The sequence below is a fragment of the Talpa europaea genome (genome assembly GCF_964194135.1).
Source record: "Talpa europaea genome assembly, contig: HAP1_SCAFFOLD_86, whole genome shotgun sequence".
NCBI classification, from domain to species: domain Eukaryota; kingdom Metazoa; phylum Chordata; class Mammalia; order Eulipotyphla; family Talpidae; genus Talpa; species Talpa europaea.
This window is the reverse complement of record NW_028168032.1, coordinates 102,450-115,263: the sequence shown is the minus strand read 5'-3', so window position 1 is coordinate 115,263 and position 12,814 is coordinate 102,450. Positions and strand designations below refer to the sequence as shown.

Here is a 12,814-nt window from a genome sequence, read left to right as displayed (position 1 = left end):
TATTTATCTTATCCTCACAACAGCCCTCTGAAGTAGGTGCTTTATTAACTCCATTTTACCAATTAGAAAGCAAGGTACGGGAAGGCTAATTTTCAAAGGTTACAGAGTTCATATATACTGTTTTCTGAACTGTAACCCTGCAGTCTGACCACCCAGATTTCAAGCTCTCTGTTATTAAACTGCACTACCTGTCCATGAAAATTAAGTCATGACAGAATTTGATTTTACTGAAGTTATTCATTATGTCCCTGCCATAGTGGGAAGGGTTATATACAGAGAATCAGCCATCATTAATAATTTGCCAGGTCCATACAGTGCTAAAAGGTTATAACTTAATTCTAATGTATAAAAGCATAGCCACAACAGCTGTGTAGTCCTTTTATCTGACTTGTGCCCAGTGATGCATTTTATCATTTGTAACTGAAATAATAAGCAATTTAAATATTACCTCATCTATGGATATGAAAATTTCATACTTTTGGGACAGAAAAATAGCAGGTGACTGGTGTAATATAAAAAACTAGTTACAGAAATTATTGTATTTCATTGAGGAGGGAAAAATCAAGATAAACTTTCTATCACTGCATATTTTCCATTTGTATGAGAGACATGTCAATGGCCTGTGAGTTCACAACTTCTTCAGGTTTACTCATCCTGTCTAGATACATTTGATTTGATCTGGGTAGGGTTTATGAGGCGTGGCTACTCAGTCATTAATCAGTAACCAAAACCTTTTATCTTTACTTGTTAAGATTAGCAGATTAGTAAAATAGAGAAATGGAAGCTGATTGGGGAGCTGAGGCCATTATACTTAGGTGCTTGCTGTGAGACAAGATAATTCTACCTTGACTTGGTTTTCTGTTATTCCTAAAGCCTATTTATTTCACAATACTTGTGCTACTACTCAGTTTGTACCCCACTCCTTTCAACTTGCACTCATCTAAAATAAGTTTATTCCTTGAAATCTAATGAGTCTTACTATGTATAACATCAGTATTATGATGAACTTTGGGAGCCCACAGCTGCCATTATCCATGTGTTGCCAGTTATTTTTTACTTTAAAATGTAAGACTCTTATTTTGGGCCCATTTGGGCCTTATGTGCTTTAAGTCTACTGAAAATTGGTGGTGTTTCTTCTTTCTAGAAGTGGCTATATATCAATAGATGAGTGACCCAGCATGGGCCTGGGATCAAACTAGATTTGAATCTCAGCTCTTCACTCACCAGTTGAATGACATTGGGCATGATATTTCTCTTTGTGCTTCAGTGTCCTCAAATATAAAATGGTCGTAATAACCCTCCTACATGAGATTGCTAGGAAAATAAGATGAATTAATACACCTGAAGTGTTTACAAAGCAGTCATCACAATCATTTCTCAACCTTTTGCCTATGAGGTTTAGCATCTGTTCTTAAGTTTAACAAAGCACTTACCCATATAGTAGGGACTAAAAACATCATTGTGATTATTGTGATGCTGATGTTTTGATGATAATAGAAGATATCTTTGCCACCAGGCTGCCTCCAGCCCTGAAACCATTTGCTAAGTCTAGAGAAGTGATCTCCAAATCCATATTGTCAGCTGTGACCTATCTGCTTGAGTTTTTGATTTATTAGTTCTAGATGGAGACAAGGAATTTGTATTTTCAGATATTGAAATATTATGCTAAATGAAAGAAGCTGGTCGCAGACTAATTCCACTTACATGAGATGTCCAGAACAGACAAATATAAAGAAACAGAATTTAGGTTAATTGTGAATGAGGGAATTGTGAGTGCTAGTGATATATGTTTCTTTTGGGAGTGATAAAAATGTTCTAAACTTAAAATTGTAGTGATGGTTACACAATTGTGAATATTCTAAAAATCATCAAATTCGGGCCTCTCCTGGTGGTGCAGGGATTGAGCGCTGGGCTGAGAAGCTGCCCGCAGCCTCTGCAGCGCCGGTTCGATCCCCGGCTGCTGGCGAGGGTCCCACAGGACATGCAGACCTCTCCTGCGCCCGCTGCTCCCTTCAGCAGTGTATTTTGTCAGTCTGCCTGTTCTGTTCCCCACTCTGGCTCTGGTGAATTCTCTTATCCTCCCACGCTTCTGGCTGTAACCAGTCCTAGTATAAATGAATAAACAAATCTTTTAAAAAAATCATCAAATTCTATACCTTAAATGAGTGAATTGAATATTGTGTGACTTATATCTCAATAAAGATGTTTTCTTAAGAGGCATTAAGAAATGGGAGGATGAAAATATTTTTTAAAAATTGGGCAGAATTAAGTAGAGAAGCTGAGACAAGGGTGCAAACTGGAAACTTAAAAAGAAATTTTCTTTAAAAAATGCTTTTATTCTCACACACAAACACATAATCTAATGATCTGAAAGTTAGATCTCTGGGAACTTCAACTCCTAGAAACTGCCCTTTATAGGAGATAGATTTTTTTTTAAAAAAGATTTATTTATGAATACAAGAGCCAGAGGTACGAAGAGGTGAGAGGATTCACCAAAGACAGAGTTGGGAATTAGAACAGGTGGACTGACTGAAATGCAGTGCTGAGGGGAGCAGTGGGCAAGACAGGAGAGGTCTGTTGTGCATGTGGGTCAGCTAGAACTCCTGCTGCAGTGGCTGCTGATAGCTTCATAGTTCTGAATCTTAACCCCTTGCACAAACAGGAAGGCCCCTATAGGAGATAGATTTAAAAGAAAAAACTAAAGCTTTTGAGTTCAGAAAACACTTGCGTTAAAATCGCAGACAGGAATTATTTTTTAACTCACAGATAATGGTGTTGGAAAAAAGCCTCAAAATAAATCCAATTAAAATAGAGACCAAAAATTAATAGTAAAAGAATCAAAACAAAAGAAACCTCTTTGTGAAAAATTAAGCTAAACTTTGTCTTTGACAAATTTTAGGTTATGGTTCCAACTTAGCTGGTTTTTAGTTTAAACAACCATTTGTGTTGTCTTACCCTCCCCACTCCCCACAAAAGGGAGCACATCATAGATTTATAAAGATACAATAGATTTATAAATTGTAGGAAAGCACAATTGGATAGCCTTTACATAATGCTCTACTTTCACAACTAATACATTAGTTTTGTAAAATTAACTAAGAACTTAATTTTTCTCTATGACCTTTCTTAGGCATTTAATATTGTAATCATTCTTTATTTGGATGCCTGTCATTATCTCTGTAGCTTTTTCTCTTTGGTTGTTACCTGGTCTGTTTCTTTGAATTGTTGCACTGGCTTTACTTTTGTTGGCAAGCAGTCTTTAGTGTGACTTTTAAAGGTTACTGGGTCCTATTTGTTTTGCAAGACTGGTGGCTTCATTTTGCAGCTGATTTGTACTGTGCTGTTGAATTATCTGTGAGAACCTGATAGGAACTGATATTAATTATTAGCAAGGGAGAAGTCAGGGGATTAACTTTATAGGTGAACAATTTATTGGTGGATATTTTTATTTGATGGTCAGCTTTGTACTCTAGATAATGAATATTCATGTAAAATGGAATATCTGTATTTGTTGGAGAGCTATTGTACTGGATGCTAAGTCAAATCTCGTTGACTCTTTAGTATAAAATTTTAAAAATAAGATCGCCTATATTCAGTGAACTAGAAGTAGTAAGGTAGCTAGTTCAAGGTGGGAATAAAGATTGAGGTTCAGGTGATACTGCCTGATGTTGAAAATAGGAAACTGATTTACTATATAGTAATGCAGACTATAATTCTGTTTTATCAGTGGTGAAATCTGACAGTTATGTGATACTCGTTACTGTACAAAAGCACTTTTACATTAGAAATTGCATGTAATTACTGTAGCAACCCTATAAAGTATTTCTCATTTTACTAATGAACTTGAGCTTGGGGTCTGAAAGGCAATAGAATTAATTCCTCAAAACATAAGAACCCAAGTCTTTTGCATTTATTTATTTATTTATTTTTAAAGATTTATTTATGTTTATAAGAACTGGGGTATAGGCCAGAGGTGTGGGAGGTAAGAGGGTTCACCAGACAGAGCGGGGAGCAGAACAGGCAGATAGCCAAAGTACACTGCTGAAGGGAGCAGCGGGCGAGTCAGGAGAGGTCTGCTGCACCATGTGTGTAGCTCCCTGGCCGGGGATCAAACTCACATTGCAGAGGCTAAGGACAGCTTCACAGTGCTGCGCTCAACCCCATGCGCCACCAGGGAGGCCCCAAGTCTTTTGCATTGAGACCTTATGATGTTTCCATTGTAATATGCTGCTTCTTTGTAGAAAAACAGAAACCCTACAAATATCTCTTTTGTACTAGTAAAGTAACCTCAAAACACTTCCTTCCTGGATGACTGCTATGCTGAATTACTATGTCATATTTAAGTGATGTTTTTTCATTCTCTAATGTTATGAAACAACCTAAGATAGCTTTGAAAATGAATAAAACTATATAAACAGTGTCATAATGTTAATTTTCAAATAATTACCATGACACATACCATGTCATACCATGTATCACATAGTGATATTTGAGAAAAATAAAGTAAGTTTGCGCTTTTTAAAAAATGATGTGTTTTAATGACATTTTAAAATTGTGGTATGCTAGAACTTAACATTAATTTTTGTGGATCTAATAGCTGTGTTTGTTCTTTTACTTACTAAGAGTGAATGAGTTTTTTTTAGTGAATTTGCTTAAAATAGAAATCCAAGTATAATTTAACTGTCTTTTACTCTAGTCTCTATAGAAGCCGAAATCCATCCATCTTCATTCTTCAAAATGCAATGGAATATGCCAAGGACTGTGTTCCACCTGGCACATAGGACATGCATGGAACCACATAAAGCTGGTCTTTTTGGACATTGTCAAAACATAAAGGGACCGTTATTTTTGTACAATGCTGAATCCAGAGTAGTTTTGGTTCAGGGCTCTCAAAAACAATGGTTGCATGTATCTGGTGTCCAATGTGTTACAAAGGAAAGGAAACCATATGATGCTCATCCATCCCTACCAGGGGTCCTTCACTGTAAAGAGTGGGAGCAAGACACTTTATCCAAGAGGGTTATATCGACCAATTCCACATCTTCAGGAACGGCTTCAGAAAAAAAGGAAGAACCTGATCCTTTACAAGACAAATCTATTAGTCTTTATCAGCGATTTAAAAAAACATTTAGACAGTATGGAAAAGTTTTGATTCCAGTGCATCTAATAACTTCGGGTGTTTGGTTTGGAACATTTTATTATGCAGCCATAAAGTAAGTTTTTCTTGTTTGTTATCTTTCTGTTTTATCAGAATGTAAATTTTCTTGATTGTGTTAATGAAAAGTTTTGATAGTTTTTTGTTTTAATGTCTTTAATTGATAAAGACTACTTTTCATAGCTGTTTTTCACATTTTATTAATAGGTGAGGTCTTTACCACTGAGTTAACTGAAGAAAGGATGACCATTTGCTTTGTGGTACCTAGAATGGCAGGAATACTGATTGTCAAAATGACAAAATGAGGGAAGTTTGTGAAGCATAGTTTGTCAGGCTGTGGAAGCTTTACAGTAAAAAGTAGATATTACTATTTGAATCAGACCCTCATTAACACTGTGTTGTTTTAATAGAATTATCTTCTTATCTAAGAGATTTAAGAACTAAAGGTGGAAGAAACAAGGTTGGACTTGTAGTTGATTTTTTAATTTAACCCTTGTGAAGGTTTCTTTAGTTATCGGTTTCCTCTTGTTTTAGATAGTAGGTAATTTTACTTGATGCTGAACAGCCATATCTCTTAATAATAGGTATTAATATTAGTTTAATATTAATAATTTTTAAGTTAAGAAATTTAATTTTTTGAATTTATAAATAAATTAGATGTTTGCAGTTACCACAATAATAATAGATTCAGGCAAGTTTCTTTCCTAATTACAAAGAGAAAGACTACATGTACAATGGAGCAACCTTGGACTGGCTTCAACCAAGTCAAACTCACTGACACCAATAATGGAAAAAGCTGACATTTATGAACCCTGTTGTGATTCACTGACACCAACACAGAATCAACTGTGCAGTTTTCCTGTTGAGAAATATTTAGCCTTAATCTATTATTGAAGTAATAATCAGATGAATCCATGTGGAGGGATATTCTACTGCACAGATGACCTGAAGAGTTCAAAAAATCTCAAAGACTAAAAAGACAATCTGGCCTTAACAAAAAATGGTAGGCTAGAAGAGCACTTCTAGAGATAAGGAGATAGACTTGACAAGATGTCAACAAGAGCATACCGGACAATTCAGAAAATTTCAATGTTACATAATATATTATTAACTATGTACTATTGTATATGTTAAATTTTTTCAATGTGATGATTACATTTTGTAAAGAAGAAGCACAGAACAATAGCCTTGTTCTTATTTAAGGATGAAGAGTTAGAGTCTGCAAAACTATGCACAGTAAGATAGAATGAACAAAAATAACTAATAACTCAATTTAGAGACTTTGTCTATCTTTTCATCCACCTCTAAACATTATTTGCAATTTATGGCAACTGCTTCTTCACTTATCTTTAATTCTGAGAATAGAATGCCCTGTTAGAATAATCAACATTTTCACTAAACCCATAGAATCATTTATTCTTTGCACAATAATGCAGTAAGTGGTGTTACATCACTTGTTTTTTACAATACTAGAGTTTGACATGCCATCTTAGAAGTTAAAGAAAAAAAAGTGCTAGTTAGGTCTTGAAGATTGAGTTGAAGTGTTGTAAGGAAATGGTGTTTAGTTGAGGAAAACTAAAATCATAAATGATTCTTATTCTTTTCTCATAGGTTACTTAAAGCTGTTAGTTTTGCTCTGATAAATGCCTCTATTTTTCAAAATTTGCTAGTTAGGGATAACTGTGTGTAAAAACAAAGCAGAAGTTGCAGAGTGTAAAGGCAGCACAACACAGTGATGTTTGTATATGTTGTTCTTTTAGAGTGAAAATAAGTACTTGATAATCCAGAATTGACTTTTAAACAAAATTTGGACTTGGTGTTTTCAGATATTCTTTTGAAAATATTTACCTCCAAAAGTTTGTGTATATATAAATTACTTTCTGTTTCTTTCTTAGAGGAATGAATGTCATTCCTTTTCTAGAACTCATTGGATTGCCTGACAGTGTAGTAAACATCCTGAAAAATTCCCAGAGTGGAAATGCACTAACAGCATACGCCTTGTTTAAGGTAGGTAAACTGTTATAAATTGTTCCTTACACTTCACCAATGAGCAGCTCAGTTCACCATAAAACTCCATGTTAGCTCCAATAGTTCTTTTATGACTTAAAATATTGTATTTTAATCTGATGACTACAGTTAATTTTTTTAAGTGGAAATAAAATTTTTTAGGAAGTATGTCTTGAATATAGGTAAATCATTTATAACGTGATCAGATGAATAAGACATGAATTTCTAGGGTAGTTACCTTTTTGACATTTCTTTTGATAATATATTAATTTTCTATATTCAGAGAGCCACACATTATCTGACTTGTCAGTGAAATTTAGCATTTTATTTATATGTTATACTATATATACATATATACATATATATTACTTATGTATTGTTTATACATTAAATGCATATTTTATTGATATCAATATATTTATAACAGTTCATCTTTTTAATTGGTAAAGTGGTAAAGTTCAATAAACTTTGACTTTGTTTTATATGATAAACCTTAATTTTGTATGTTTTGCAAAATGTAGGTTTCATTTTAGAAGTTTATAGTCTTTATAAAAACTGTTCTCTGAATTCAGATAATGACATCTTTTTAAGTAGTTTCTACACCTGTGGGTCTATATTTTGAAGAGGTAACTCATTAAAAATTGTGGAATTTAGCCATTAGTCTTGTTTTTCTCAGTTAACAGATTCTTAGGAGGGGCTATGAAGCTTATCTCCAGAAAAGAAACAGAAAGAATTTGGTAGCTAGATGTTATTTTTACTTATATTGTATAAGAATATTTAGAATTATAGTTTATAGTAAACATAACATTGTTTTATTGTCATCCTCATTAGTATTCTCTGTAAAGAGAATATTTATTATATTTATTATAGACTTTGACTAATGGCTAAAGCTTAATTGCTGGGTTTTTCAGCATTAAAACTTACAAAATTCATAAATTATCAAATTTCTAGCCATAGTGATTAAACTATTTTCTTAATTATACTTGCTCCTTAACCCACGTTCCCTAAACATATATGACACTTCAATTCATATCACAGTGTCTTAAATGCTCCTATTGATAGTTTTTTAATGTTTGTTTTCTTTATTTAAGTGTTGTTGGTTACCAATACTTAGAAACTCAGAATCATGCCTGATACTGTGATGTATAGGCAAATCAGTGCTCAGTTTGTGTTTGTTGAGTTACAACTGATATATAAAGCTGTATATGTAGCTACATTAGTATCAGCTAATGTAGCTTTTTTTCCTGTTTCCTGTTCCTCTGCGAGGTGGGAAATGTGGAGGGAATTCTCCTGGGCAATGAACTCTGAGATTTATTGCCTCAATAAGGCAAAGTCCCAAAATGAGGTGTGGCAAAAATTAGAATAACCTGTGAGTATGACTATGTGGCACTGGCTAGATTGTAATCATTAATTCCTACAGCTGTCTTTGATATACACCATTATTGAGTTGGCAAAAATTTGTTGAGCCCCTACTGTGCTCAACAGTGCTATTCTTGCTACTGGGAATAATATTAACTAAATAAAACAACACAAAATACCTGCCCTCATGGAACTTATATTCCATTCTGGTGGTGGGAGGCAGTCAGAGAGACAAGGTAAAGTTTTGTTTTTGTTTTTGTTTTTGTTTTGACAAGGTAAATTTTTAAAAACACACACACACAAATGGTATATTTAGATGACAGTAAATACTAGGAAAAAAAGAACAAACCAGCAGTGGGGATGTATTTATGGTATTATTTGGGCTTTTCTTTTTTTTCCAGAGGCAGGGCTGCAGTTTTAGAGGGAAGGTCTCACTGAGAAGGTGATAGAGTTTATCAGGTAGCTGTTTGGGAGAAGAGGCAGGGCTGCAGTTTTAGAGGGATGGTGTCACTGAGAAGGTGATAAGAGTTTATCAGGTAGTTGTTTGGGAGAAGAGCATTCCAAGCAGGAAAAACCCTAAGTCTGCATGATACCTGGGAAAGGTGTGACTGGAACGAGCAGGCAGCAGGTGACCATCTGGCCAGGTCAGGGCAAGCTTGAGGAGGTGGAAAGTCACTGGGCAGTTTTGGGCATCTGACTTGTTTTAACAAAATCACTTTGGCTGCTGTATAGAGAACAGTCTGTTACAGGGCCAGGAGGTCAGTCAGTGGTCTGGGTGACAACAGATAATCACAGGACCAAGGTGGTAGCAGGAGAGGTGGTAAGAAGTGGTTGGTTCTGGATACATTTGAAGGATGGGATTTTGTAATGTGTTGATTGGAAATTGCTTGAGAAAGCTGTTATCCAGGTTTTAACCAGAAGAAATGAAGAATAGATTTGCTGTTTTCTGAGATGCAGACAACTTTGAGAGGTAGCAGATTTGGTGTGGGGGCATTGGCTAAAAGGTTATTTTGAACAAATGATATTTTGAGATTCTTAGACATGCAAGTGGAAATGAGGAGGTGGTGGTTTATACAGAAAACCTTGGAAAAGGCTCAGTCTGGAAATTTAAATTTAAGAATCACCAGTGTATAGATAGCCCAAGACATGACTGGAAAAGACTGCCAATGAATGAGGGAGGTGGAGAAAAGAAGTGGTCCAGGGACTGAATGCTGTCCCACCAAAAGTTAGGTGACATAAGGAAGAATCAGCAAGAATGCCTGGGAAGGGGGCAGGCAGCCCAAGAGGTAGAGGGTACTAGGGACACAGAGACCTGGCTGCTTCATGGGAAAAGCTGGCCCAAATGTGTGATTCTTCAGAATCATACTTGTGGATTGGGGGTCCCTACAGTGACTGACAAGAGCAGGTTTTGTGGAATGGTGAGGATGAAAATTTGGATAGAGTAATCAATTCAAGAGAAAATGAGGGGGAAATTGGATATAGGAGCACAGAGAACTCTTGCTAAGAGTTTTGGTGTACTGCACACCTTCTATAGGACTGAATTTTAAAACAAAAAGCCTCAAAATGTGATGCAGCCCCTCTCTTTCCCTCCCTCCCTTTCGCCCTCCCCCCCCCCCTCAATTCTCTATGATCAGTCCATCTCCTGTTTAGTTTTGGTCCTTCAGTCTCTGGTCAGAGTTAAACCTGTACATATCTGCAACTATATACAGTCTCTTTGGTCCAATGGAAGTTCCTGATTAGGATTCCGTACGCAGAGTGGGAGTGGATAATATGAGAAGGTAACATAGGAAAAGTCAAAGGGAAGAGATTGGAAAGTGAAATTGAACTAAATTTAGTAAAAAATAAACATTTGGCCATCCTTCCCTTTCACCATCTGGTTCTGGTTTAGTTCTAGATATGCAGTGTTTGCAGGTTTGTGATGGAAGTGCTCCTGAGTGCTTCCTGATTCCCACTGAACCTACTGCAGGTTCACTAGCTCATGATGACAGACTTCAGTGCCACCATTGTGAATATTCTGCAACCTAAGGTTCAGTGTCTAAGTGACAAACATTTCTAGAAGGAGTTTATATACAGCATCCCTTTTAGGAGGAAAGCCATATAGGATAAAACTACTCAGCCTTGTGAAATAATAGTCATTTATACTGTTGGTAATAATCAAATAATAATTTGAAATTGTTTTTTGCTTAAGATGATAGTCATGATCAGGTGTTGATCTGCCCCTGTTTACTCTCTTTAGATTGCAACGCCTGCCCGATATACTGTGACTTTGGGAGGAACCTCTTTCACTGTGAAGTATTTACGTAGTCGTGGCTACATGTCAACACCACCTCCAGTTAAGGAGTATCTACAGGACAGGATGGAGGAGACAAAGGAGCTTCTCACAGAGAAAATGGAAGAAACAAAAGATAGGCTCACCGAAAAGTTACAAGAAACCAAAGGAAAAGTTTCTTTTAAGAAAAAAATAGAGTAGTGTGCCTTATTATATAACAGGTTATGAGAAATTCCTGCACTTTAACCCTTTAGAGACTACGGACAAAAATATATGTTTCTGAATTTTTTTTTTTTGGTTGTCCAAATTTATCAGTTGTCTGAGGGTTAAAGAACTACCTTTTAAAAGTTAAATATTACTAAAAAATCAGTGTTTTTTGGAAAGGAAGATATGAACCCATTGTCTTTCACATCAATAGCATCATTAAGCTTCAGAATCATACTTGTTTTATGTTTTATTGAAGCTATAATTTATGCAGACAAGGCAGTTGACTCCTTGAATAACCCATATGGCCCTAGACAAGATGTTAACACTAGGTTATTCATAGAGGTTTTAACTATATTCAGTTCTCAGTGTAGAGACAAACTTACCAAAACTGCCTGTGAATAAGAGATGAAAACAGTATGTAACAGTTATATACCACGTAAAATATAGACTTTATATGAAGATAGCTGAATAAAAATTTTCATATATATATAAATAAGATGTATTGGTTATATATTAATGAAAAAATTGATCCTTTTAAAATGATTTGTACCGGAAACTTGTCATAATTACATTTTTCAAAGCACACATATTTGGTCATAATACTTTTTCTCCTGGGACATAAACCCTCCTGTGAATCCTTTATATCCTCTTCAAGCTAATTATTTGGAGCAAAAGTGAAAAGAATATACTTTAACTTCATTGTTGAATTCGAATATTCTTAAGTAGCATCTTATGCTTGTGGTTCTCAGGTAGATACAGCTTTGGGAGGATGGAAAATGGTATCAGGTCATCACAGAGCTTGCTCAAGCTCCTGGGCACCTGGTGGGGCCTTCATCTTCACAAACTAGGGCTCCTTACCGACATCTTCATTTCAGAACTACTGAAGATTTCATTGTGGAATAAATTTAAAAATTGTAGCTACTGCATTTTCCCTTATATTGTAATCTCCTTGCATGAATATTGTATTTGAATTTTTAATAGCAAATTTGCTAGAAATTTAACAGCAAATTATCTGTTTAGAATGAGATTTTAGCCATTGTCAAGTATAAAAGCTGCTATGATTTGTATGTGTGTTTGAGGATCTACCCCTCTGTTTGCTTTTATTCTTAATTACTTTTTTTTATCAGTTCTAACCCTTGAAAAAAAGGCTATTTGGAAGAGAGAAGGGTCTCTTTCTAGATTGTAATTGCTTTGATTTATCTGATAGGCAAAAGGATGTCAGATGTCAGAGGGATTTGCAGAAACAATCCTGGGGGGATCGTGTCTGTTTGGCAGGATTTTTGTATGAAGTACTTAGTTTGCCCAAATTTAGAGAATACTTTAAAGGGAAAACATTTTATATTTGAATCACTATATTGGAACACTTTTTTAATTAATATGCTATAACTGGACTCTCTCGGGGAACGTGAAGTGGTGAGGGAGGGAGCAGGTGCTCTGCTGACTGGCAGGTTGGCTTGTCTTCTGACACAAGGGTGACTGTAATTAACAATAGATTTTAAATCTTAAACACAACATGTTTTAGCTTCTTTATTAAATAATTTACATTTTTGCAGAAATTAAATGCTAAAATATTTCCAATTTCTTTATTTTTTCCTTATTTTTTTAACCACTTGAGATTATGCCCAAGAAACTCTTCTAAAACAATTTCCCTTTACTTTTTGCATTGCATAGGGTATATTTTCCAATGGGGATCAATTGTAGGTTCTTACTCCTGAGACTAAAGTTGCTTATCCTGTGTATCCACCTTTTGTTCACTCCATTTTTGAGTTGTTGCCATCCAATTTCATAACTGTTGTGTTTCTCCAGTTATAGAAAGT

General features: G+C 35.2%; 1 protein-coding gene across 1 annotated transcript; it reads left to right on the top strand.

Annotated features, from left to right (window-relative positions):
- Positions 1–4,737: 4,737 nt before the first annotated feature.
- On the top strand, positions 4,738–10,991 carry LOC311187964 (protein FAM210A; the record flags this gene model as incomplete). Its single annotated transcript, XM_084259743.1, has 3 exons — positions 4,738–5,213; positions 7,051–7,162; positions 10,758–10,991. The coding sequence occupies 3 exons, from the start codon at positions 4,738–4,740 to the stop codon at positions 10,989–10,991; spliced, it is 822 nt and encodes a 273-aa protein (XP_084115869.1).
- Between the last annotated feature and the right edge of the window lie 1,823 nt (positions 10,992–12,814).